General features: G+C 56.1%; 2 protein-coding genes and 1 long non-coding RNA gene across 7 annotated transcripts in view; 1 reads left to right on the plus strand and 2 right to left on the minus strand.

Annotated features, from left to right (window-relative positions):
* Nucleotides 1–1,252: 1,252 nt before the first annotated feature.
* On the minus strand, nt 1,253–8,092 carry CDC42EP4 (CDC42 effector protein 4). Its single transcript, XM_071451343.1, has 2 exons — nt 7,988–8,092; nt 1,253–3,101 (listed from the first exon to the last, which is right to left on the minus strand). The coding sequence occupies exon 2, from the start codon at nt 2,997–2,999 to the stop codon at nt 2,067–2,069; it is 933 nt and encodes a 310-aa protein (XP_071307444.1). The 5' UTR covers nt 3,000–3,101; nt 7,988–8,092; the 3' UTR covers nt 1,253–2,066.
* LOC139601940 (uncharacterized) lies at nt 8,049–10,487 on the plus strand. Its single transcript, XR_011683071.1, has 3 exons — nt 8,049–8,965; nt 9,394–9,464; nt 9,548–10,487. It is a non-coding gene; the product is annotated as an uncharacterized lncRNA (long non-coding RNA).
* An 8,189-nt stretch (nt 10,488–18,676) lies between these two features.
* Nucleotides 18,677–22,937, minus strand: part of SDK2 (sidekick cell adhesion molecule 2) — a 49,066-nt gene continuing 44,805 nt past the window's right edge. For all 5 annotated transcript variants that reach the window (XM_071451273.1, XM_071451277.1, XM_071451275.1 and 2 more), the window contains 3 exons: nt 22,263–22,401; nt 21,856–21,982; nt 18,677–19,954 (listed from right to left, as the gene is read on the minus strand). In XM_071451273.1, coding sequence (XP_071307374.1) covers nt 19,598–19,954; nt 21,856–21,982; nt 22,263–22,401 — 623 coding nt within the window. In that variant the 3' untranslated portion in view covers nt 18,677–19,597. The remainder of the gene's footprint in view (nt 19,955–21,855; nt 21,983–22,262; nt 22,402–22,937) is intronic.

The following is a 22,937-nucleotide window of genomic DNA, read 5'->3' on the forward strand; positions in this document are numbered from 1 at the left end:
TCACCGTGCCCATCCCAGGGATGTGACAAATGTCACTGTGCCCACCCCCGGGGCTTTGGGGAGGCTGGGGGTGCAGCCTGGCTCTCTGGCGGTGCTGGTGTCACTCCCCAGCAGCCCAGCACACGTGGCACTGTCGCTGTCCCCGTGTCCCGGCCGTGCTCATGCTCAGCAGCCCCGCTCGCACTTTCTGCCCCATCAGCTCGAGGCACCGCGGCGCTGCCGAGCCCCAGCCTGGAGCCGACAGGCGTCACAAAGATCAGGGCGGCCGAGTGACAGTGGCAGGCAGCCCGTGAAGTGTCACCGCAGGGCTGCTCCCCGCCCCACAGCCCCGGGGAGCACGGCCAAGCCCAGGGACCAAACCTCCCTGCTTTGTGCCAGAGCATCCCTAAGGGACAGGAGGAGGCACTGGTGACCCCCCAGGTGACAGAGACCAGGGTCATTGGCTGAGGAGATGGGACGTGGGACCCTGGCACAGCGACCAGGGCAGAGGCAGCCTGCTGAGCTCAGAGCCTCCAGCTGCAGCTGCTGTTGTTCTCCCTGTCCCGGACAATGGCCCAATGTCCCCTGGCCGGGGTGACAGGACAGGACCCCATTGTGTCCCCACGGCGTTTGCCCGCTCCCCTGGCTTCTCCAGGGAGATGCATTTGGGCAGGCAGGGGCATCCAGCCCCTCCCAGGCCTGGGAGATGTTTGGGGGATAAATCATTCCCTCTGTCCAGTGAGGAGGATGCTGCTCAGGGAAAGGCTGTGGGGCCATTCCTGGCACTTTGCCCCCTCCCAAGGGGCTGGAGGGGGAGGTCACCCCCAGCACTGGCAGAGCCCCATTTCCCCAGTGGCTGAGCTGTGGGATCAGAGCGACTCCTGCTCGCTCTGCTGGGATCATCCAGGGCCAGGAACCCCCAGGGCACCCCTTGGCCCCCAGCCCGTGGGAGCAGGGACAGCCAGTCCTGCCCCCCAGCCCCATCCCCTCCTCCCCGGCTGGAGGGAGCAGGGCTGGGCGAGGAGAGGGCAGCGTTGGCAGAGCCAGCCCTTGGCAGGAGCTGCCTGGCCCGAGGGTCCCAGCCCCGAGCCAGATCCGGCCAGCAGGGGCTCTGCTGCTTCCTCGGGACACGGGCAGAGAAAGCTGGGCCCCGGCAGGTGCCCACACTGCAGCCAGGGACGGGCAGAGGGGTGGGGGCAGCACAGGGACACGGGTCCTGCTTGGGCAGCGGGTCCCCCCCACGTGTCACCCCTCAGGAACTCAGGCCACTGCAGTCACTACCATTTCCTTTTATTCCTTGCATTTGTACATACACGGTATAAAAGCTCCTGTTCCAGCCGCCTGCTCCCGCCACTGCCTGGCCCCACCAGGACTCCGGTGGCTTCCAGGAGCTCCTCCCACAGGGGGACAGACCCACACTTCCATCAGCGTCCCTGCAGCTGGCTGGGAGCATCCCTGCGACCCCCAGGCTGGTTGGAGAGTCAAGCATTTGGGATGGAATCATCCATCCATCCATCCATCTGAGGGATGGGGAGTGAGCACCTGCCACGGCACTGGGAGACTCTTGGTCTGCAGAAAAAAGCTTTTCTGTCCCCAAAAAACCCAGGAAGATGGAGCTGCCCATAGTCCCAGGCCACCTCCTTGCTCCAGAGCCAAGTTCTTCCTCATGGGAAATCTTCCCTCAGTTAAAACCAAAAGAGAGTAGAGAAAGGTAAGTACAAATCAGAAAACAGTAAAAACTGTACGGTGGAAAATATATATATATTACTAAAAGGGCTAAAACTCCAAAGGCTCGTCTCGTTGGATCCTAAATCGCTTTACACGGGCAGGGGGGGCAGGAGAAAGGAGCTAATATCCAAAGTCCAACAGAAAGAACCAAAATCGAGTCTGCTTCCCCCTCCCAGGAAGTGCTGGAGCTGCCTGGGGCTGTCAGGAACGCCCCGGCCCTGGGAGCAGAGCTCTGTCCTGCTGCAGCACACGGAGGGAACGAGGCAGGAGCCGAGTCCTCCCCAGTGCCACCTCTTGGGGTGTCCAGCCCTGTGTCCAAGCAAGCTCAGCGAGAACCAGACCCTGGGCTCGGCCCTGCTTTATACCCGGATCTCGTCGTCATCCTCGTCGGCGAACGAGAACTCCTTGTCGGGGCGTTTCAGGGCCCCTCCCCGCTGGCTCGGTGGCCTGGGGACAGGGCTGCGCTCCGAGGGGCAGCTGGACACCGGGCTGCTGTCCCTGGGGCTGCGGCCACCGGCGCCACGGGCCGGGCTCTGGCTCGGCGGGGCTGCCAGCGGGGAGCCAGGCAGGGCAGGCTCCCCTTCCTCCTCCTCCTCCTCCTCCTCGCGGCTCTCCTCCGCCTCGGCATCTTCGTCCTGCTCCCACTGATCCTTATCCATGATGCTCAGCACGTCCCCGAGCATGGAGGGCCCCAGGTCGATGTGGAAGGACATGATGGACTCGGCGTGCTTCAAGCCCGCGCTGCCCTTGGCCAGCCCCACGGGCAGGTCCGTGATGTCCCCGAAGTCGCGCTCGTCCAGGCCGGGGCTCAGCGGCCCCGCGGCCGCCCCGTTGGGGCGCTGCTGCTCCTCGGGGCTCCCCTCCTCGGGCGGCTTCTTCACGGGGCTGGACGAGAGGCTCTTGGGCAGCTGCCCCGCGCTCCTGTCCACGTCCTTCTCGTTGAGCTGGGGCAGGGACACGGCGTTCTTGACGAAGAGCGCCGAGTCGCGCAGCGAGCCCAGCATGTCCCGCCGGTCCCCGCGCGTCACCGACTGCGAGCGCTTGCTGCTGCGGAAGCGCCGCGACAGCAGGCCGGGCTTGGAGGCTCCAGGCTCCTCTCCCGCCTCCGGCACCGGCTCCCCGGCCTTGCTGGTGAGGAAGGAGGTGTCCCCGAAGGCGTCCCCGGCGCGCCCCACGTGCATGGTGTGGCGGAAGTCCCCCAAGGGAGCGCTGATCATCTCGGCCGTCAGGTCGGCCCGCGAGCGGCGCTTGGAGTGCGCCGAGTTGGACACGAGCTGCTTGAGGATGGGCATGGTGGCAGCCAGGGGAGGCTGTGCCTCGCTGGGTCCTGGGTCCGGTGCTCACGGATGGGGCTGCGCAGCCGGGATGCCGCTGGTGTCACCGAGGGGTCACTCCTAGGGGAGAGGAGGGAGGGACACGGTCAGGCTGCGAGGATCCCACCAAGCTGCAAAATGTGACCCTGTGCCCACCAGCTGCTTGGCTCTCCTCGGAATTGGCTCCATGCAGGGCATCATTCCACATGGGACACATCTCCACACCCCCAGACCCACCGCGGAGCAGAGAGACCTTCAGGAGAAAGCCCTGGGCACGGAAATCCCTCAGGATGATCCCTGACTCTGTGTCCCCATGGATGGGGGGCACAGAGGGGCACCCTCTGCCCCTCCCCGTGCAGCCCCAGCCCTCCCGAGCAGGGCACGGCAGCTCCAGGCTCTGCGAGCAGCACGCTGAGAAGATGCCTGGGATTTTTTTTTTTTTTTTTTTTTTCCTAATTGGAAGAAAGCGGGGAGGAGCAGACGCCAGGAGGAATTGGAAACAGACGGCAGGAAGTGTGTGAGGAGGGCGTAGAGCCCCCGGGAGGCACCGCCAGCCGAGCAGGGGGACGGGGGGACCAGCATGGGGACCCCTTCATGCTCGGCAGGATGGGGACACGGGGACACTGCTCTGCTGCCGCCTTGGAGCCCCCCCAAACCCTCGGAGCTGAGCCCATGTGCGACCATCCCCACCCTCCCCAGCCTTGTCATGGTCACCGCTGTGACTCAGAGGTGACAGAAATGACGAGGGCTCTGCCCGACCGCAATGGCAGAGGGCACAAGCGGGCACGTTCCTCCTTCCCTCGGCCACCGCGGGGCCACCAGCCGAGCCGTCCAAGCCATCCGTGCAGGAGGGGACAAGGACAGCGAGCGTGTGGCCGCATCCCGTGGCGCCAGGCAGCCCCAGGTGGTCCCGGCAGAGGCAGCCGGGGAGGAAGGGCCCGTGGCCGCCCTCTTCCTCCCTCCGGGCACCGCCGGCGACACCGCGCCCCGTGACACGCACGGGGAAGGGACACGGACGTGTGGCCTTGGAACGAGCCGTGCGACAGGGGCCACATCCCCTCAGCTGGCAGCGAGCCCGGCTCCACAGCCCACGGGCAGCGATGGTCCCAGCACAGCTGGGTCCTGCCCGGCTGGACAGCACCCCCGGGAGCCACAGCACCCAGCCAGGGGTGCCAGGGGACACCTCCAGCCCGTTCCCTGCCCAGAGGCAGGCTGTGACACCCCGCTGTCCCCCAGAGCAGCGGCAGGAGCACAGGCAGGGCACGATGGACTCTGGCCCCACGCTGGGGCAAAGTCCCCTGCCCAACCCTGCCGTGCCTGGCTCTGGCATGGGCCTGGCCAGGGCAGGAGTGCCCCGTGGCACGGTGCTGGTGGCACATGGCCACACTCCCTGTCCAGATCCCAGCAGCCCAGGGAGGCACAGCCTGAGCCCCCAGGGGGATGATGGCACATGGGGACCGGCTGGGGAGCCCCCAGTTCACCCCCAGCAGCAGGAGAAGCCACCCAGCAGCCTCACCTCCTTCCCTGCACCTCAAACCAGCAGCCAGGGGAATTCCTTCCCCCTCAGCCCATCCCAGCAGAGAGGAGCAGCTCCCTGGGCCCCGCTGCCTCTCTGGGATCTCCCTCACGCGTGTGCATGGCACGAACGCTTTCCCCTTCCAAGGTCTCCTTCCAGGCCAGCATTCCTGCAGCCTCTGCTTTCCCATAAAACAAACACTCCCGGCGAGCTCCCCAGCTGGGCCAGGCAACCGTGCTGCTGATTTAGGCCATCTGGGGACTGTCCCTCCCTTGTATTTAGATTTCGGGGCCAAGTTCAGCATTTGTGAGATACTTTGCAAAGGGGCCACCGGGAGGTTGGAGCGGTCCCAGCCGGGCCAGCAGGGCTCCATCACCCTCACAGCCTGCACAGGAACAGCGTGGCCCCCTCCCCTAAACGCTCCAGCCTTCACAGCGGCCAAAATCTCCCCCCATCCCTCGATGCTTCACTCCCAGCTCGCCCCGAGAGGCGATGGCAGCACAGATGGACAGTGCTGCCCACACAGCCCGGCCTGGGGAGCTGGACACAGAGCCCTTTTCTCCTCCTGTCGCTCGGGGAGAGCAGATCCTGTGACATTCCCGCTGCTGCTGGTGCTTTCACAAAGGAAACCAGGCCAGGGAGGCATCGCTGCCTTTCCAGCCACCTACCAGGGGAAGCTGCTGGTAACCCGAGAGACTTCACAGGCACCTGGCAGCGCTGCCCAGAGCACAGCCAAGCCCCAGCAGGGCTTTGGGGTAAGGGGAGGGGACAGGACCTGCACACACGGCTCGAGGACAAGAGGGATAACTGGTACTGACAGCCCTGTGCTGCCTCCCACCTGCCCTGTGAGCCCTGTGGCTCTGGGAGTGAGAACCTGAGGTGCCCAGGGACACAACTGTCCCTGTCAATGACTGTCTGCTTGTAGGACAGTGCAGAACTGGGACATCCCTGGCCAGGCCCACGTGTCCTGATGGTGCAGGCTCCCCATGAGATCCCCCCTGCCCCATCCTCTCCATCTCATCCTGCTCAGCATCAGTCACCCGTGGGGACCAGAGTGAAAGTGGCTCAGAGAAGGAGGCCAGCGAGTGAGTGCACACAGGAGAGACGCCAAGTCCAGCCACATTCCCATGCATCCTGCCCCCAGCTCTTCCCGCTCACAGGCTGGGAGAGCCAAGCTGGGAGAGCCAAGCTGGGAGAGCCTCCTGGCCGGCCCAGCCGGCTCCAAACGAGCTCCCCGGCTTCCCCAAGCAGAGCCCCCCAGGCAGCACCCCGAGATCAGAGGGTGCTCTCCCCGCCCTGCCAGCGCTGGGGCAGGGGCTCTGCCGGACCGGTCGGGTCCCCCACACTGCCCAGGGCCAGGGAGAACCCACACACGGGACAGGGAGGCCGCCCCGCCCGCTCAGCGCCGCTCTGGGGTGCGCTGCCCCTCGGGGATCCTTTGATGCTTTGATCTTGGAGCCTGGCAGACGGCAGCCGGAGACAGGGCACGGCTCACACCCCGCCACCGCCGGCCCAGGAGGGGACACAGCCGCTGTCACACCCTCGGTTCGGCTCCCCAGCGACTCTTCCCAGGGCCCGGGGGCAGGCGGTGCTGTCGGTGACCGCCCCCGCCCCGGCGCGGTGACAGGTCTGGTCCTGTCCCTGGCACCGGGACGCTGCTGCAGCAACCCCGGGATGCACCGAGCGGCCTCTGTAAGTGGAAAGGGCCCTGGCAGCGAGCTCCAGAGCCGGGGATGGAGAGATGGCAGCCGGGGAGGGAGGAGAAGCTTGGCTCCCACCGGGGCTCTCAGCACACGGATCGGCACCAGGCTGGGAACTCACGGCCGGTGCCAAAAGCAGAGAAGCGCTCCCGGAGGGGACTGCCAAGAGCCGGGAGGTAGCCAGAGTTCAGCGAGGAACCGCTGGCAGGACACGCCAGAACACGCACAGGGCCATAAATCCTCCAGCTCCGAGGCCGCGAACCAGCCCGCGGCTCTGCAGGGCCAGGAGGGGACTTTTCCAGGGGGGAAAGGTTATCTCCTGGCTCTGTCTCTCTGCAACAGGCTCTGCCCGGGCTGCCACAGGATCCCGGGGCTGAACAGACCTCCCGACCAGCGCCGGGCTCCGGATTCCTGCGGTTTCGCTGGGCTGGACGGGAAGTGAGCAGGCAGACATCCCACGGCTCCCTACCTGCCGGGGGCCCGGAGCCCGGCTCGGGGGGCCCTGCGCGGCTGTTCCTGCTCGGGACAAAACGCAGCGAACAAAGGCAGCGAGCGGCACGGTCAGCACAACGCCGGCGGCGCTGGGGCTGGCGCTGGGGGCCGGGGATGGAGCCCCGCGGCCGCTCAGCCCGGGCACCGAGCCGGGGAATATTCGGGGATCGGGGCTCGGCCAGGCTCGCTCTGCACCCCCAAACACGCTGAGCCTCCTCGGTGCTAAAGCTCAGCTGGAGTCGCTCCACGGTTTCCGAGGGAGCTGCGTCCAAAACAGATTTGTTTACTGCGTGCCCAGGCTGGGGAACGAGCCCTGTCCTGGCGGCACAGACGGCACGCTGTGCCTCAGTTTCCCCCCAGAGCCCGTTAACGATCCCTCTAGAACAGCTCTCCTGCTCTATAGATCCCAACTGCCTTTGGAACAGCCGCCCTGATCCATAGATTCGGCGCTTGGAAACATCCATACTCCACACTGCTGCTGCTGCTGCTGCCAGAGCGGGGTCAAACCGGGGCGGCGTGGGACGAGTCCAGCGCCCCGCGAGCGCTCGCTGCCCACAGCCCCGCGGTTCTGCGGGCACCGGAGCGGCTCCGGGAGCCAGCCCCGTGCCCAGCGCTGCTAGAACCGGGCACTGCCTCTCTCCGGGCACCCGTGGCAGCGGTGGGGACCCCGCCGCCCCGGCAGGGCGGAGGGCAGGCTGCGGTCAGCCGGGACCCCTGTCCGGGAACACCGGGGAATGAACGGGACGGGGATTTCGGGCGGCTCTGACTCAGCACCCGCCGGCGCCCAGCCCCGGGTGCCGCTGGACCCACTCCAGCCGCCGAGGATCCACCTTCCCCACACGGGCCGCGGGCAGCCACCGCCCCGCTCCGACCACCGCCACCCCCGCGCGGGGCTCGGCGGAGCGAACGGGCGCCCACGGCCGGTGGGGCGGGGTGCGCTGAGCCGGGCCGGTGCCCCGCGCTGGGCAAACAGCGCTCCGCATCCTGTTAACCCGTTAACCCCTTCACCCGCCCGCGCCGCGCACCGGCCCCACGGCCCGGCGGGGAATGGGGCGGGGGGTCCCGGCCGCCCCTCTTCCCGGTACCGGAGCGCGGCGGCGCCGGGGACCCCGCCCGCCCGCCGGACAATAGCCGAGCTGAGCGCGGCGGGATCCCGCCACACCGGGACGAGCCGGGCCGGGCCGGACCTGGCCAAGCGGGGCTGAGTCTCGCCGGGCCGCCGCGACCCCCGCAGCCCCCGGTGTCCGCCCCTCCCGTACCTGCTCGCCCGGGCCCCGCCGCCGCCGCCGCCGGTCCATGGCCGCGCCGCGCCGGAACGGAGCGCCCCCCCCAGCCCGGCGATGACATCATCGCCCCGCCCGGACCAATGGCACAGCGCCACGTCACGGGGCGGACCCACGCTCTCCATTCAAACACGAGTGGGGCGGAACCCTGGGCCCCGCCCGGGGCATCCCGGGGTGGGGGGACCGGGACAGGGACAGGGACCGGGACAGGAGTGGGGACAGGAGCGGGGGCTCGGCACCTCCGGGGGATGGAGGGGCCGGGGGCTCACAGGTCCCTCCCCGCCGCGGGTCACGAGTGGGATCCCCATGGGCAGAGCTCAGAGCTGGCCGCACCCCTGGCAGAGCGGCGGGGTTGAGGTGCTGCTGGGTGACCGACTCTAATTAATTACGGGGAATTAAGAACCGCGCTGAGATGCCAGGAGGAGGCGGCTTCAGCCGCAGGGCAGCAGCGATGTCCCCGTTCCACTCGTGACCGTGACACCCACGAGGCTGCACCCACATCCCTCCGCTGCCCCTTCTCCTTGTCCCCAGCCAGCCCCCACTGCTCGATCCCTTTTTGGGGGGGCCTGGGGTCCCTCCAGGCCGTGGATGGGTGGGACACGATGACAGGGAAACCGTGCTCACCTAAGGAGCCCAGCGTGGGTGCTGGTGCGGGGCTCCACATCGCCCCGGGATGGGCTCCACATCGCCCCGGGATGGGCTCCACATCGCCCCGGGGTGGGCTCCACATCGCCCCGGGGTGGGCTCCACGGCCACCGCGGCCCCCCCGGCACTGGCGGTGAATCCCGAGCTCATCCCAGCCCCACTGCCAGGGAGAGCGCTGCTCTCACAGCCGCTGCTCGCTCGCTCGCTCGCTCGAGGGGATTAAGAGCAGACCTTTGTGGGAGAAAAGGGGCGGGAGAGCCCAGATTATCCCGAACCTGCCTAATGCAGCGTTTCTTGGCTCTTCTGGAGGTCTGGCGTCTCCGCGGAGGGAGGGAGGGGAGGGAGGGAGGGAGGGAGGGAGGGAGGGAGGGGGTGGCGAGTGGGTGCTGGGATGCTCTGGCCGCGCCACTCGTGGGGTGCTGGGACGCGACGCTGTGGGGTCCGGAGGTTTCTCGTGTCACCGGTGCCGTTGTGACAGCACTGGGTGGGCAGCGCCGCGCACCGGGATAGCTCGGGTGGGGCTGACACTTCTCTAAGTCGGAAGGAAGTGGTGTCACCACGGAGCTGGGCAGCGAGGGACTGAGAGATGCTGGCATTGGCACCCAGGGCACAGCTCTGCCCCCAGCCCGGCTGCCCAGCTCACATCTGTGTCTCCATCCTGGGCTGTGCTGCTTCCTCCAGCGCCGTTTTCATGGCCCATTTTATTGGCAAATTTTATTTTCCTTTCTCTCGAACAGAGAAGCTGAGGCCAGAGGCAAAGGAGGCGATTGAGGAGGGGGCCGGCTCCGGATGCAGCAGGGGGTTTTTGGTAGGTGAGGAAGAGGAGGAGGGTTTGCCCCAGCCCCCGGGGCATCTCGACCCTCTCACGTGAGACAAAGTGGGTCCTGGCAGGCTGCTGGGAGCGCTGCTCGCCTCACCTGACGCTGTCACGGGAGCGTGGAGATGGCTGAGACAGCGCAGTCGGCAGGGATTAGCATCACCCGGCTGGTGGGAAGGCCCCCGCGGGCTGGCCTGGCTCGGGCTGGGAAGAGCAGGCACTCACTCGACTCGAAAAACTGCCCGGGACAGACGGAGCCCTCCCCTGGGGTGCCGGCAGAGCCCCGCGGCTGCAGCCGGCCCAGGGGAGGGAGCCCGGATCGCTCCCGCCCTTCCTCAGCCACCGCCGGCTCCTTTTGCTGCCTCTCAGCAGCTTTTGAAAGCACAGAAGAAGAAAAGAAAAGGCTTGAAAAGCACTTGGAAAAGCAGAGCAGGGAGAAGCGCCCGGGCAGCCCCATCCCCTCCTCCTGCTGCCAGCTCCAGCCAGCTTTGTCTGCCGGGCCAGCAGGGAGCTCCCCCCAAGCTGGGGAGCACTGTCCGGACACCCCAGGGCGCCAGGACAAAGCACTGTCCCCCCCAGTAACCCCAAATCCTCCATCCCCAGGGGCCGGCGCTGGCTGCTGCCCGAAATCCCCCAGTAACCCCACAGCCACCCCCCAGTAACCCCAAATCCCTCCATCCCCAGGGGCCAGCGCTGGCTGCTGCCCGAAATCCCCCAGTAACCCCACGGACACCCCCAGTAACCCCCCAGACACCCCCCAACAAACCCACAGAAATCCCTCAGTAACCCCACAGTCACCCCCCAGTAACCCCACAGAAACCCCCCAGTAACCCCACAGCCACCCCCCAGTAACCCCAAATCCCTCCATCCCCAGGGGCCAGCGCTGGCTGCTGCCCGAAATCCCCCAGTAACCCCACGGACACCCCCAGTAACCCCCCAGACACCCCCCAACAAACCCACAGAAATCCCTCAGTAACCCCCCAGACACCCCCCCAGTAACCCCACAGTCACCCCCCAGTAACCCCAAATCCCTCCATCCCCAGGGGCCAGTGCTGGCTGCTGCCCAAAATCCCCCAACAAACCCACAGAAATCCCCCAGTAACCCCCCAGACACCTCCCAGTAACCCCCCAGTCACCCCCCAGTAACCCCCCAGTCACCCCACAGAAACCCCCCAGTAACCCCACAGACACCCCCAGTAAATGAAGCAGAAGACCCCAGGAAAGACAAAAGGGTGTTCTGCAGACCAACATTAGCCATTGTTTAGTGGGAATAACCTTCTCTTCAGGGACCCCAGGAGAAATGCCTCTGAGGATGATTTATTAACCAAGTCCAGCTCTGGAGACACAAGTTCCAGCAGATTCAAAACCTCCAGCCTTTCCAATATCCCACTGCTTTCCATGGAGAAACAAAAGACGGTGGAAACACAGGAAGCTCTTATGCTGAACAGACACCATGGAGAAAGACACATGGAGAGACACAATGAAACCAAAGATGGAACTTCCCAACCTGAGAAGAATTCTCCAGTAAGGAAAATACTGATAACTCCTGGGCCGTGGAGGGTCCCCAGTGGCTGTAAGGGCACCCCAGTAGCAGGGGTGCCTGGAAAATGGCTGTGACAGACTGAGAGACGCTGTTTTTTGTTTTTTTGAGAACAAACATGTTTTGATCAATTTTCCAGTAAGGGTAATTTAAAGCATTGGTTTTTCTCACACAGTTTTTTTTTTTTTTTTTTTTTTCTTCCTCAGAAACTGGTTGTGGGGGGGAAGTATTTGATTTGTTCTTAAATTATCTAAACTCCATGAAGGATTTTCAGATTGCTTCAGTGAAACCCTTCCTGAGCTGCTGTCCCCATGTCCCTTTGCAGGCCATGTCTGCTGCTCCCAGTCTTGCACTGCTGCAGCTTCCCCGAGTATTGTGAACTCTGAACAAAGTTATTTAATGCCTCTGTTGCCAATGTGATCCTGACTCAATTCCTGTTGTTGTGCCAAGCTATCTACTGAATCCAGTCAATCTAACCCTTCCCACATGGATTCCAGTCAGAGACAAGGCAGGTTTAGGTGTTTTCTCTGGAGCAGGTTGCATGTTTACTTCAGGAAACCCACGTGTTCTTGCTGGGTCAGGGAGAACACAGGTGAGTTGGTTCTGTCAGTTCCAGGACAGCAAATTAGCTGCTGATGCTGCTCAGTTCATATGTTTCCTGGAATTTTTATACCTAATACAAAACCCTGGTATATGTATTTGACACAATTTTGTAATTTTGCTTTTTCTGACACAGCAGAATCACTTTAGTTCCTTGATTCACAGGGATTTGGGTTGCAAACACCCATGAGATGAAAGAAGATTCTGAGTTCTGTTAAATAACACAATTCCTTTGGTTTCACTTGTGGCACCATGACACCCTCAGCCTCAGTGTGGAGTTCATACTGAAGTCCAATCTTTAATTATTTAATGCTAGTTAGGAATTGGGCTTTTTTCCCCTCTGTAGAGGTAAGAACCGACCTTAGGACAGACTCAGCTACCAGAGCAGCTTTTTCAGTGAAGTTCTTGCCTGTATATTTTAGAACTCTCCCCTATTTACTATGGATGTGTGATCAAGGAGCATTGGTGACAAACAGGATACAGGAGACATCCCATCTATGGTTTGGGCTGGCAGAGATGTTTTAAAGAGGGATGTTACCACCAGAACCTACTGTCACATCAGTCCTACAGCTGTAAGAACAATAGAAATGGAAGGGGTTTATTTTATTCACAGTTTTAGTGATTATTTCCTGACATCTGAGATTTTTAATGACTGGAGAAAAGTGGTGAAAGAAGGCCCTTTGCTGGAGAAAGAAGAGTAAATCACTGAGCTTTACTTACTTAAAATACAAACATAATTTGCTCTTTGCAAGTGAATATCTCATTTTGGCTTTGAAACATTAAATGTTTTTGAAGGCTAACAAAGCACAGTGAGGCAGTTCTGAGTGGAATTCTTCACGAGTACAGCTGAGTGCTCAAACAGCTTTTAAACAAAGACTTTGGGAATGCAAAAGGCTTTAAAGCAGCTCTGAACTGTGCTCACCTGCTTGACACCAGGGTTGCTATGTAGCATAACACGTACAAATACTCCCTGGGTGGAATATGACTGTGAAAATTTAATACTTTGAAGTAGCCTGTGTAGAAAATGCCCTGTGTTCTTCCCCAGAGGTTGGCTGATGTTGAGCTGTGTGCACTTGGCCTGACCACTGAGTATAGCGAAAAATCCAGTCCTTTAATTCCAGATGAATTAGCCCCACTGAAATTATTTCCCTGCCATCAACTGTATTTTTCTATATGTTCATGTGACCTGATAATGTCTTACCTGTGTGTGATTTCTCCTTCCATAGACCTTGTATCTGTATTTCCTATATCGGACTTAGCCATGTGGCCTTGGAATGCTACGCAATGTATGGATCTACTGGGTGTAAATGTTTATATATTGTACAGCACCTTTATACAGACTTCTGAGCTTCTGACTAGAGAGAGACCTGTAAATCACTCATTATTTTTTATATAGATATTAAAAACAAATTCCAGTTCATGGCCTGTTGATTCTGCACTGTCTAAACCAGGTTCTTGCTTGGCTATCAGGGGTGTCATGCAGGTTTTACCCACAAACATGCTACTCTTCTGGAAAATGAATGCAGTTTCTCACTGGAAGTCCTTGATCCCCTGTTCAAAAAACAAATGTTCAGCAAAGACGGTATCAAAACCATTAAGTCCTGTCAAAACAGTACAGTCATGAAGTACTTGTCCTGTAGGTTTATTTGTACATTTTGCTATATAAAATTGTCGTCTCCTTTTATATCTCACAACTTTTCCTTGTATAGAAAATAGCTGTAAACAATTTAGTACTAGCTGCAGCTCTTGTATGGCTTTAGTGCTTGATGTCCCACACCAGTTCCTACTGGTTTCAGTGCTAGCTGCCAGGATTCAGCCCCATTAATCCAGTTTTTCTGTGCATGGCATGGGATGACTTGATGAGGCCACCATATTCTGGATATTGTGGAACAATAAAGCAGAAGGAAAACTGATATGTACACTGAGAATCTGTTTAAAAACTGAATGCCAGTTCCTGAATTCAGTTTGCAGGAGGCGTTTGGCGCTGCCAGGGCAACCAGAGCTTTACTTCGCTGCAGCTTTGGTCTGGGAGATACGGAGTTGCCCCCTCCTAACCCTTACCTCCTCCCCTCAGCCCTCTTCTGTCGTGTCCCCTTCTCAGCCCCCCACCCCTACTCGAACTTCCAGCCTGCCCCTGCCCCATCCCTCTCTCTGCCCTTCACCACTCCCCAGCTCGCCCTGCCCCATCCCTCTCTTCCCCCCACCGCCAGGCTTTTACTATAATTCTAAGATCTCATTTTCTTTTAATATAATAGAGATCATGAAATAATAAATCAGCCTTCTGAAAGGTGGAGTCAAGACACTCATCTCTTCCCCGTGTCCTGGGGACCCTTGAACACTCACCACAAACACCGGCTTGAGCTGGTCTGGGAAGCACCAAATAAAATAAAATACAAAGCATTAAAAAGATAAAAATTAAAAATAAAAACTAAAATAAAATAGCTTAAAATTTAACAATAAATTTAATTAAGTAAAAAAATTAATTAATTAATTAATTAAAAATTAATTAATTAAAAAAATAAAAATAAAAATAAAAATAAAAAATTAATTAATTAAAAAAATAAAATAAATGCTTTAAAAATAGAAAAATTTAAAATAAAAATGAAATAAAAAAGAAAATTTAAAAAAAGAAATAAAAGCTTTAAAAATAGAAAAATTAAAACTAAAAAGATAAAAATAAAATAAAAAGCTTTAAAAATAGAAAACTTAAAAATAAAAATTAAATAAAAATTAAAATTAAAAAAAAATTAATTAAAAATTAATAAAAAACAAAATAAAAACCGTAAAGTGCTGTAAAGTGAAGTGCCGTAAAAATTCCACAAAGTGCCGTAAAGCGCGACTGTCGTAAAACTGCCGTAAAGCAAAACTGTCGTGAAAGGTGCCGTAAAGCGCGACTGTCGTAAAAGGTGCCGTAAAGCAGAACTGTCGTAAAACTGCCGTAAAGCGCGACTGTCGTAAAAGGTGCCGTAAAGCGCGACTGTCGTAAAAGGTGCCGTAAAGCAGAACTGTCGTAAAACTGCCGTAAAGCGCGACTGTCGTAAAAGGTGCCGTAAAGCAGAACTGTCGTAAAACTGCCGTAAAGCAAAACTGTCGTAAAAGGTGCCGTAAAGCGCGACTGTCGTAAAAGGTGCCGTAAAGCGCGACTGTCGTAAAACTGTCGTGAAAGGTGCCGTAAAGCGCGACTGTCGTAAAACTGCCGTAAAGCAAAACTGTCGTAAAAGGTGCCGTAAAGCGCGACTGTCGTAAAAGGTGTCGTAAAGCAGAACTGTCGTAAAAGGTGCCGTAAAGCGCGACTGTCGTAAAACTGCCGTAAAGCAAAACTGTCGTAAAAGGTGCCGTAAAGCGCGACTGTCGTAAAAGGTGCCGTAAAGCGCGACTGTCGTAAAACTGTCGTGAAAGGTGCCGTAAAGCGCGACTGTCGCAAAACTGTCGTAAAAGGTGCCGTAAAGCGCGACTGTCGTAAAAGGTGCCGTAAAGCAGAACTGTCGTAAAAGGTGCCGTAAAGCGCGACTGTCGTAAAAGGTGCCGTAAAGCGCGATTGTCGTAAAACTGCCGTAAAGCAAAACTGTCGTGAAAGGTGCCGTAAAGCGCGACTGTCGTAAAACTGCCGTAAAGCAACACTGTCGTAAAAGGTGCCGTAAAGCGCGACTGTCGTAAAAGGTGCCGTAAAGCGCGACTGTCGTAAAACTGCCGTAAAGCAAAACTGTCGTAAAACTGCCGTAAAGCGCGACTGTCGTAAAAGGTGTCGTAAAGCAAAACTGTCGTAAAAGGTGCCGTAAATCGCGACTGTCGTAAAAGGTGCCGTAAAGCGCGACTGTCGTAAAAGGTGCCGTAAAGCAAAACTGTCGTAAAATTGCCGTAAAGCGCGACTGTCGTATACTCGAACTTTTTACGACAGTCGCGCTTTACGGCAGTTTTACGACAGTGGCGCTTTACGACACTACATTTTATGGAACTTTTACGGTATTTTACAGCACTTTACAGATTTTATTTTGTTTTTTATTAATTTTTAATTAATTTTTTTTTTAATTTTAATTTTTATTTAATTTTTATTTTTAATTTTTCTATTTTTAAAGCTTTTTATTTTATTTTTATCTTTTTAGTTTTAATTTTTCTATTTTTAAAGCTTTTATTTCTTTTTTAAAATTTTCTTTTTTATTTCATTTTTATTTTAAATTTTTCTATTTTTAAAGCATTTATTTTATTTTTTTATTTTTATTTTTATCTTAATTTTTAGTTTTGATTTTTTTATTTTTAAAGTATTTTTTTTAATTTTTATTTTTTATTTAAAAATAAAAAATTATTTTAAATTGGTTTTTTAAATTTTTTTTTATTTAATTTTAAAAAATTAAATTTTTTTTAATTTTTATTTTTGATTTATCTATTTTTAAAGCTTTTTATTTTATTTTTTAGTTTTATTTTTTATTTAATTTTTATTTTTAATTTTTTTATTTTATTTTTAAAGCATTTATTTTTTATTTAATTTTTATTTTTGATTTATCTGTTTTTAAAGCTTTTAATTTTTTTTATTTTATTTTTTATTTAATTTTTATTTTTAATTTTTTTATTTTAAAGCATTTCTTTTATTTTTTTAATTTTTTTTTATTTCATTTTTAGTTTTAATTTTTCATTTTTAAACTATTTATTTTATTTTTTTAATTTTATTATTTAATTTTTTTTTCTTTTTCTATTTTAAAGCGTTTATTTTATTTTTTAATTTTATTTTTTATTTAATTTTTAGTTTTGATTTTTGTATTTTTAAAGCATTTGTTTTATTTTTATTTTTTATTTAATTTTTATTTTTGATCTTTCTATTTTTAAAGCTTTTTTAATTTTTTATTTAATTTTTAGTTTTAATTTTTTTTATTTTTAAAGCATTTCTTTTATTTTTTAATTTTATTTTTTATTTATTTTTAGTTTTGATTTTTCTATTTTTAAAGCATTTCTTTTTTTTAAATTTTATTTTTTTATTTAATTTTTAGTTTTTATTTTTTTATTTTTAAAGCATTTCTTTTATTTTTTAAATTTTTTTTATTTCATTTTTAGTTTTAATTTTTTATTTATAAACTATTTTATTTTTTTAATTTTATTTTTTTATTTAATTTTTAGTTTTGTTGTTTTTATTTTTAAAGCATTTGTTTTATTTTTTATTTTTTATTTAATTTTTAGTGTTAATTTTTTTATTTTTAAAGCATTTATTTTATATTTTAATTTTATTTTTTATTTATTTTTAGTTTTGATTTTTCTATTTTTAAAGCATTTCTTTTAATTTTTTAATTTTACTTTTATTTAATATTTACTTTTGATTTTTCTGTTTTTAAACCATTTCTTTTATTTTTTTAATTTCATTTTTATTTAATTTTTAGTTTTAATTTTTCTATTTTTAAAGCATTTATTTTATTTTTTAAATTTTTTTTTAATTTTTAGTTTTAATTTTTCTATTTTTAAAGCTTTTTATTTTTTAAATTTTCTATTTTATTTAATTTTTTTATTTTCCCATTTTTAAAGCTTTTTTTTTATTTTATTTTTTATTTAATTTTTATTTTTAATTTTTCTATTTATAAAGCTTTTTATTTCATTTTATTTGGTGCTGTCCAGACCAACTCAAGCTGGTGATTGTGGTGGTGTTTGAGGGTCTTGCAGTTACCCCGATTAATAGGTAGAGATGATGTTTGGAGGCCACAGTGTTACAGGTAGGGGTTAAACAGTTTTTTAGGGTCTTTCAGGTGATTTTTCAGGGATTTTTAGGGATATTTTAGGGGTTTTTTTGCAGGAGTTTTTTAGGAATTCTCTGGACATGTTTAGGATACCTTTAGGGCTTTTTCAGGGCATTTAAAATAATTTTTAGGGTGTTTTAATGACTGTCTTACCGGGGCGCCCCAGCCACCCAAGCCACCCTGTGCCGGCGCCGCGGCGCTCCAGCCCAGCCTCCCGTCAGCGCCGCCCGTGGTCGCTTCCCCTCTCCTGCCGCTGCCGCTGCATGGCGGGCCGAGCTGCGCCTTCCCCACCGCACCCTCCCGCTACAGAGCTGCTGGATGGTGTGGCTCTGCCGCCTCCTGCAACCACAGACATCCCAGCGTTTCCTTCCACAGCCGCAGCCGCAGCCCCGTTCCCGTTCCCGCAGCTCCGCCGCCTCCCACACCCCATGATGACTGCCCGCGCTGCGGTAGTGACGGAACCCATGCATGCGCAGTTGGTACAACCCCAGCACCAGTGATATCACTCCGCGCCGACTCATCAAACCACAGCGCTGCACCCGGGATCAGCCGCACGCATGCGCAGTTCTATCTCCATGGCCCCGCCGCCACCCCCCACTGCGTTTGCCACAGCTTTGGTACAGCCCGGTCCCGGTTCCGAGCCGCTGCGTGCCGCTGTCCGGCCACAGCCGGCATCCCTGTGCCCTGGCATGCCACTTCTGCCGCCACTGCGTCTATACACGGCACCACAGCAGGGGAAAACTGCAGCGCCTTGCATGTATCCTTCGCCAGCACTGCAGCCCAGTTCTCCCAGTCCAAGGAGGAGCTGCAGCACTGGGTGCCCAATGCACACAAGGCTCCCCTGGCACCCCCTGCCCACGCCAGGGCCAGGGTCCCAGGGGCTCCCAGGTGCTGTGACAGGGACTGTGCAGCCCCCACAGCATTGACCTGGCCCTTTGAGAGCCCTCCCCACCGCCAGCCCTGCTGCTGGCACCTGATGAAACCTGAACACAGCACCTGGGCCTGGATTCTCCTGCCAGGCCTGAAGGGCAGAGCGAGCGAGGGCGGCTGTGAGGAGCCCAGGAGCCATCCCCAGTGCCAGGGCTGCTGCTGGCAGTGCCCAGAGCACGGTGCAGGGGGGTCTCCTGTGCCACCACCCCATTTCCAGACCCCTCTGCGATGGGAACATGCAGGAACGGCCACCACAGCCCCCTGCACCCTTCTGGGCTGTACCCAGCACCTCTGGCACCCCTTGCCCAGCTCCTCCCTGGTGCCACAGGGCTGCCACAGGCCCAGAGGGACAGCAGGACACACGGACAGATGGCATTGGGCCTTTCATGGCAGAGCAAGGTGACAGAGAGGGGACACACTTGTCCTCAGGTTGTTTATTGGCATCTCCCTCGGCTCAGGGTGCCCTGGCCCTGCCAGGCTGGTGCTGGCTCACCCATAGGCACTGCAGGGGCTGGGCTGGGCTGGGCTGTGCAGACACCCCCAAAACAGCCACGCCCCCCCCCGGGCATCAACACCCCCCAACACCCTCAGGGCCCTGCACAAAACCCCGTGAAAAAGCCCCAAAGCAGCAGAAATGCCAAGGGGAGGCTCCAGCTGCCTCATCTGAGTCCTCCCCAGAGCCCCGAGGTGCAGAATTGGGGGTTGAGCACCACGTGCACCCCACTGGGGCTGTCCTGGGCTTCCAGTCCCGGCTTCTCCTGTTCTGGGGGCTGTGCTGGGCCAGGCACCAAGGAGGGCAGCAATGAATCATCCCCTGGGATCCTTCTGGGGGCGTCCAGAGCGAGGGGTTTAAGTCCAGAGGTTTAAGATCAGCAGAGCTCCTCTGGCCCTGCCTCTGTCCCCATGTCCTGGGGGAGTCACCGGGGTTTGGCACGGCAGGAGCCCCTTCCCCAGCCCCCAGCAGCCACTGGGGTCCAGCAGCAGCTCCGGGGCAGCCCCCAGGGGTGCCAGGGGTGCCAGGGGTGCTGTGGGTGCACCCCAAGCCCCCTGCCCCACCTCCAAGGAGTCTGTGACCCAGAAGCTTTGGCCAAGGAGGGGCCCTGGGTTTGCTCCCAGCCGCAGGGACAGCGCTTGGCATCCAGCACAAACCCCTGGAGCCTGGGGCTGCTCCCCTTCCTCCTCCTCCTCTTCTTTGTCCTTTTCTCTTAATTCTTGGGGCTTTTCTTCAATTTCTTTTTTTTTTTTTCTTTTTTTCCTAATTTTCCCCTCCCCCTCCTGTTTCGTTTCTTTGTTGTTGTGTTGGTTTTTTTTTTCCTTCTTTTTCTTCTGCCGCGACATCAAACGAAAGAGGAGAAGCCAGCGATGGGGGCTCTGGAGCCGGGGGCCAGGCTGCTGGGCGGGCGGTACAGGGTCCCGGGCTGGCTGCTGGGGGCGTTACCAGGGGTCTGGGGGGTGGGAGTCCTGCTGGCTTTGGGCCGGAACAGGCTGCCCTGCTGCGTGGAGGCGCTGTTGGACAGTGGGGTGTGCTCGGGCTCGCCCGAGTCGCTCTCGGTGTAGCTGTAAGCCTGAGCACGGGAGATGCCCTTCTGCTGCCGCCGCCAGGAGTTGTAGTAGGTGGGGTCGCTGATGTAGTGGTTGACAAAGGAATGCGCCTTCTGGTGCCCGGGGTCCACCTCGTACTCGCTGTCGCTGCCCTGAAAAACAGGACAGGGCAAGGTGCTCAGGTGGGGACACTTCGGATTTTTAAGATTTTTCTAAGCTTTTTGATGTTGATATTTTTGTAGGGAACTTTTCCACACCCTTTCCGTAAATAACTCATTGTTTTGCATTCTTTTATGGAGGAAGAGAAAGTTGATGGGCTGTTGGTTTGTCCAGTGTCACTGGAGAGGTGGCACTGTCACCCTCCAATCCACTGTCGCTTTTGGAAATCTATAAATGTTAGAGTCAGAAAATAAACTTTTCCTTTTTTTCACTTTGAGAACAGCAGTGTGAGCTTGTGTTCTTTCATGTCCTACAGTGACAGGGGACAGCTCCCAACAACCCCAAAATTCAATGGGGTCGGGCTCTGCTCCCTGCAATGAGAGGGAACGACCCCAGTGTAAATAAAAGGCATTCAGGCTGCAGGAAGAAGAGCAGGATCAGCCTGTGCCCTGTCGTGGGGGCACAAAGTGCTGGCACTGCCAAGCTCTGAGCCCTCCCTGTCCCAACCCTGCCCCCCTGCCAGCACTCTGAGTGTCACAGGGGCTGCAGGGGCACACAGCACCTCAGCTCAGCCCAAGGGCTCTAATTCCTTAAATCCTAATTTCTTAAACCTTAAAGACAAGAAATCCTAATTTCTTAAACCTTAAAGACAAGAAATCCCAATTTCTTAAACCTTAAATCTCGGGGAATCCCGATCTCCAAGATCCCCTTGGAAAGATGGCTTTACTTGTCATCCAAACGGAGTGAACCAAGCTGTGCCAGGGGAATTTGGGAGGAATTTCCACATGGAAAGGGTGGCCTGGCATTGGCAGGGGCTGCCCAGGGAGGTTTGGGGTGCCCGAGGAGGGGCTGGAGGTGGCACTCAGAGCTCTGGGCTGGGGACAAGGTGGGCATGGGGCACAGCTGGGGCTCGGTGAGCTCAGAGGTCTTTTCCAGCCTGAACAATTCTGTGATTTCCAGCGCTTTCCCGGTGCTTTCCCAGGGCTCTTTTAGGAACGCTGGCGAGCACATCCCGAAAGTATTTGCATCCCCAAAGTATTTAATGGCTGGGACGGCTGCAGCATCGCTGGGGGGTTTCTGCCTCTTGCTAAAACAAAACAAAACCTCCTACAAAAGGTTCCTGAGCGCTGGCGAGGCCGCGATGCCCCCGGGGCTGGCGGGGAGGGTGTTTTTGGGCTCTGCCGGTAATTGGATTCAGCTTCTCCGGCGGCGCACAAAGGGCCCATTGAGAGCGGTGGGAACTGCCCTGCGCCAGCGCCAGCTCCCGCAGCTCTTCACAGCTCCTCAAAAGCCACTCGAGCCCCGCTCGGGCCGCAGCGAGAGGAGCCGGCATCTGCCAAGGAACAGCCGGTGCGGGCAGGGGCGGGGGGGCAGCCTGGGCACGGTCCCCTCCCGCTCGGGGACAGCCTGGGCACGGTCCCCTCCTGCTCGGGGACAGCCCTAGGGACCCACAGGACCCTTCCTCGGGTGTCAGCCCCTCGGGATCCATCCTGGGGGTGACAGCCCCGTGGCCTCCCCGGGGCTCCACAGCTGCCCGTGGCCCCGGGGCGAGACAAAGGTGGCATTTTGTGGAGTTGGCAGAGCCGCGGGCGTTGCCACCAGCGACCGGGCAGCGCGACAGCCCCCGGTGACCCGTTGTGCCCTGTGCCCTGTGCCCAGCAGCGTCACATCCCCAGCAGAGGGGCCGGGGGCTGTGCCAGCTTCCACCGAGCCGCGGGGATGCCGCTGCTTGCAGAGCGGGATGGGGCGGGAGCAGCAGCACCGAACGCGCCCCGGACTGCTCGGGGTGGGCAGAGGAACAGCCCCACACGGGCTGGTGCTCACGGAGGGCTCCCAGCACCCTCCAGACCCCCCCAGCCTGGTCCCTGTCCCCGTGTGCGGCCCCGGGGCTCACCTGGGAGTCGGAGACCTCGGAGGGTTTCTCGGTCAGGCTGCTGCTCTCGGCGGGGATCAGGTCATTGTACTTGGTCACGTCCTCGTCCGAGTAGTGCAGGCTGCCGGGGCTGGGCCGGGGCGGGGACCTTGGGGACACACAGAGGGGTGGTCAGCGCGGGTCACCGCCACACGGGGTTGGGCCACTTGGGGACAACCCCGAGGATCCATAGGGCTGCGTCAGGGGGCACCCTCAGCCCTGCCAACCCCTCCCAAGAACCCCAATCCCACTGTCAGGGACTTTCAGGGGGGACATTGAGCAGATCAGGGTCACCCCTGGGGATCCAAGCCCTCCTCACCCCATGACAGAGCAGGGATGAGCAAAGACGCTCCCCCTGCCCGGGGAGGGGGCTGTGGGGGGGTCCCTACCGGGTGTAGATGCCGTTCTTCCTGCAGAAGGAATTCTTGACCGACAGGCGGCGGTTGTTGAGCTCCAGGGCGGGGAAGCTGCCCTCATCCAGGCTCACCATCTCGCCGTGGCTCAGGGCGGCCGCCTTGGAGCTGTTCCCTGGGGGATGGGATGCTCAGCCTCCCCCAGCCCCTCTGCAGGCAGCACAGCACGGCCCGGGGGGCTGGGGATGGCCCCGGGGAGCTGGGGATGGCTCCAGAGGCTGGGAATGGCTCCAGGGAGCTGGGGATGGCCCCAGGGGCTGGGAATGGCCCCAGGGGCTGGGGGTTGTGGTGGTTCCAGAGTCACCAGGGCCTGGGGACAGGCAGGAGGTGCCAGCCCTGCCCTGGCTCAGCCCCCTGCCCTGCCCCGGTGCCCCCAGCTCCTCACTCTGAGCTGTTTGTTTAACGAGGAGCTCTGGATTTTCCCCACAATTTGAGCCCTTGACAGAGCTAAGAAAACAGAGCAGTGTTTGGCTAATCCCAGTGACCTCTGCGAGCCCCCGGGCTGTTCTGCCTCCACAGCTGTCTGTGGGACAAGCCCTTCATTTCATCTCGAGCTCTCAGTGCTCTCTGGGACGCCACAGCACGGTTATGGGGTGCCTCTGGGGCTCTGCAGGAGCTGCTCCCAAGGCGGGCAGGAGGGGAGGCTCCCAC

This window comes from Agelaius tricolor, unplaced genomic scaffold, assembly GCF_023055355.1.
Source record: "Agelaius tricolor isolate 1412-34295 unplaced genomic scaffold, bAgeTri1.0.p SCAF_32, whole genome shotgun sequence".
Taxonomy (NCBI): Eukaryota; Metazoa; Chordata; class Aves; order Passeriformes; family Icteridae; genus Agelaius; species Agelaius tricolor.

Excerpts from the sequence above, each read along its gene's own strand:
- CDC42EP4 (XM_071451343.1), bottom strand. The coding sequence starts at position 2,999 with ATGCCCATCCTCAAGCAGCTCGTGTCCAACTCGGCGCACTCCAAGCGC.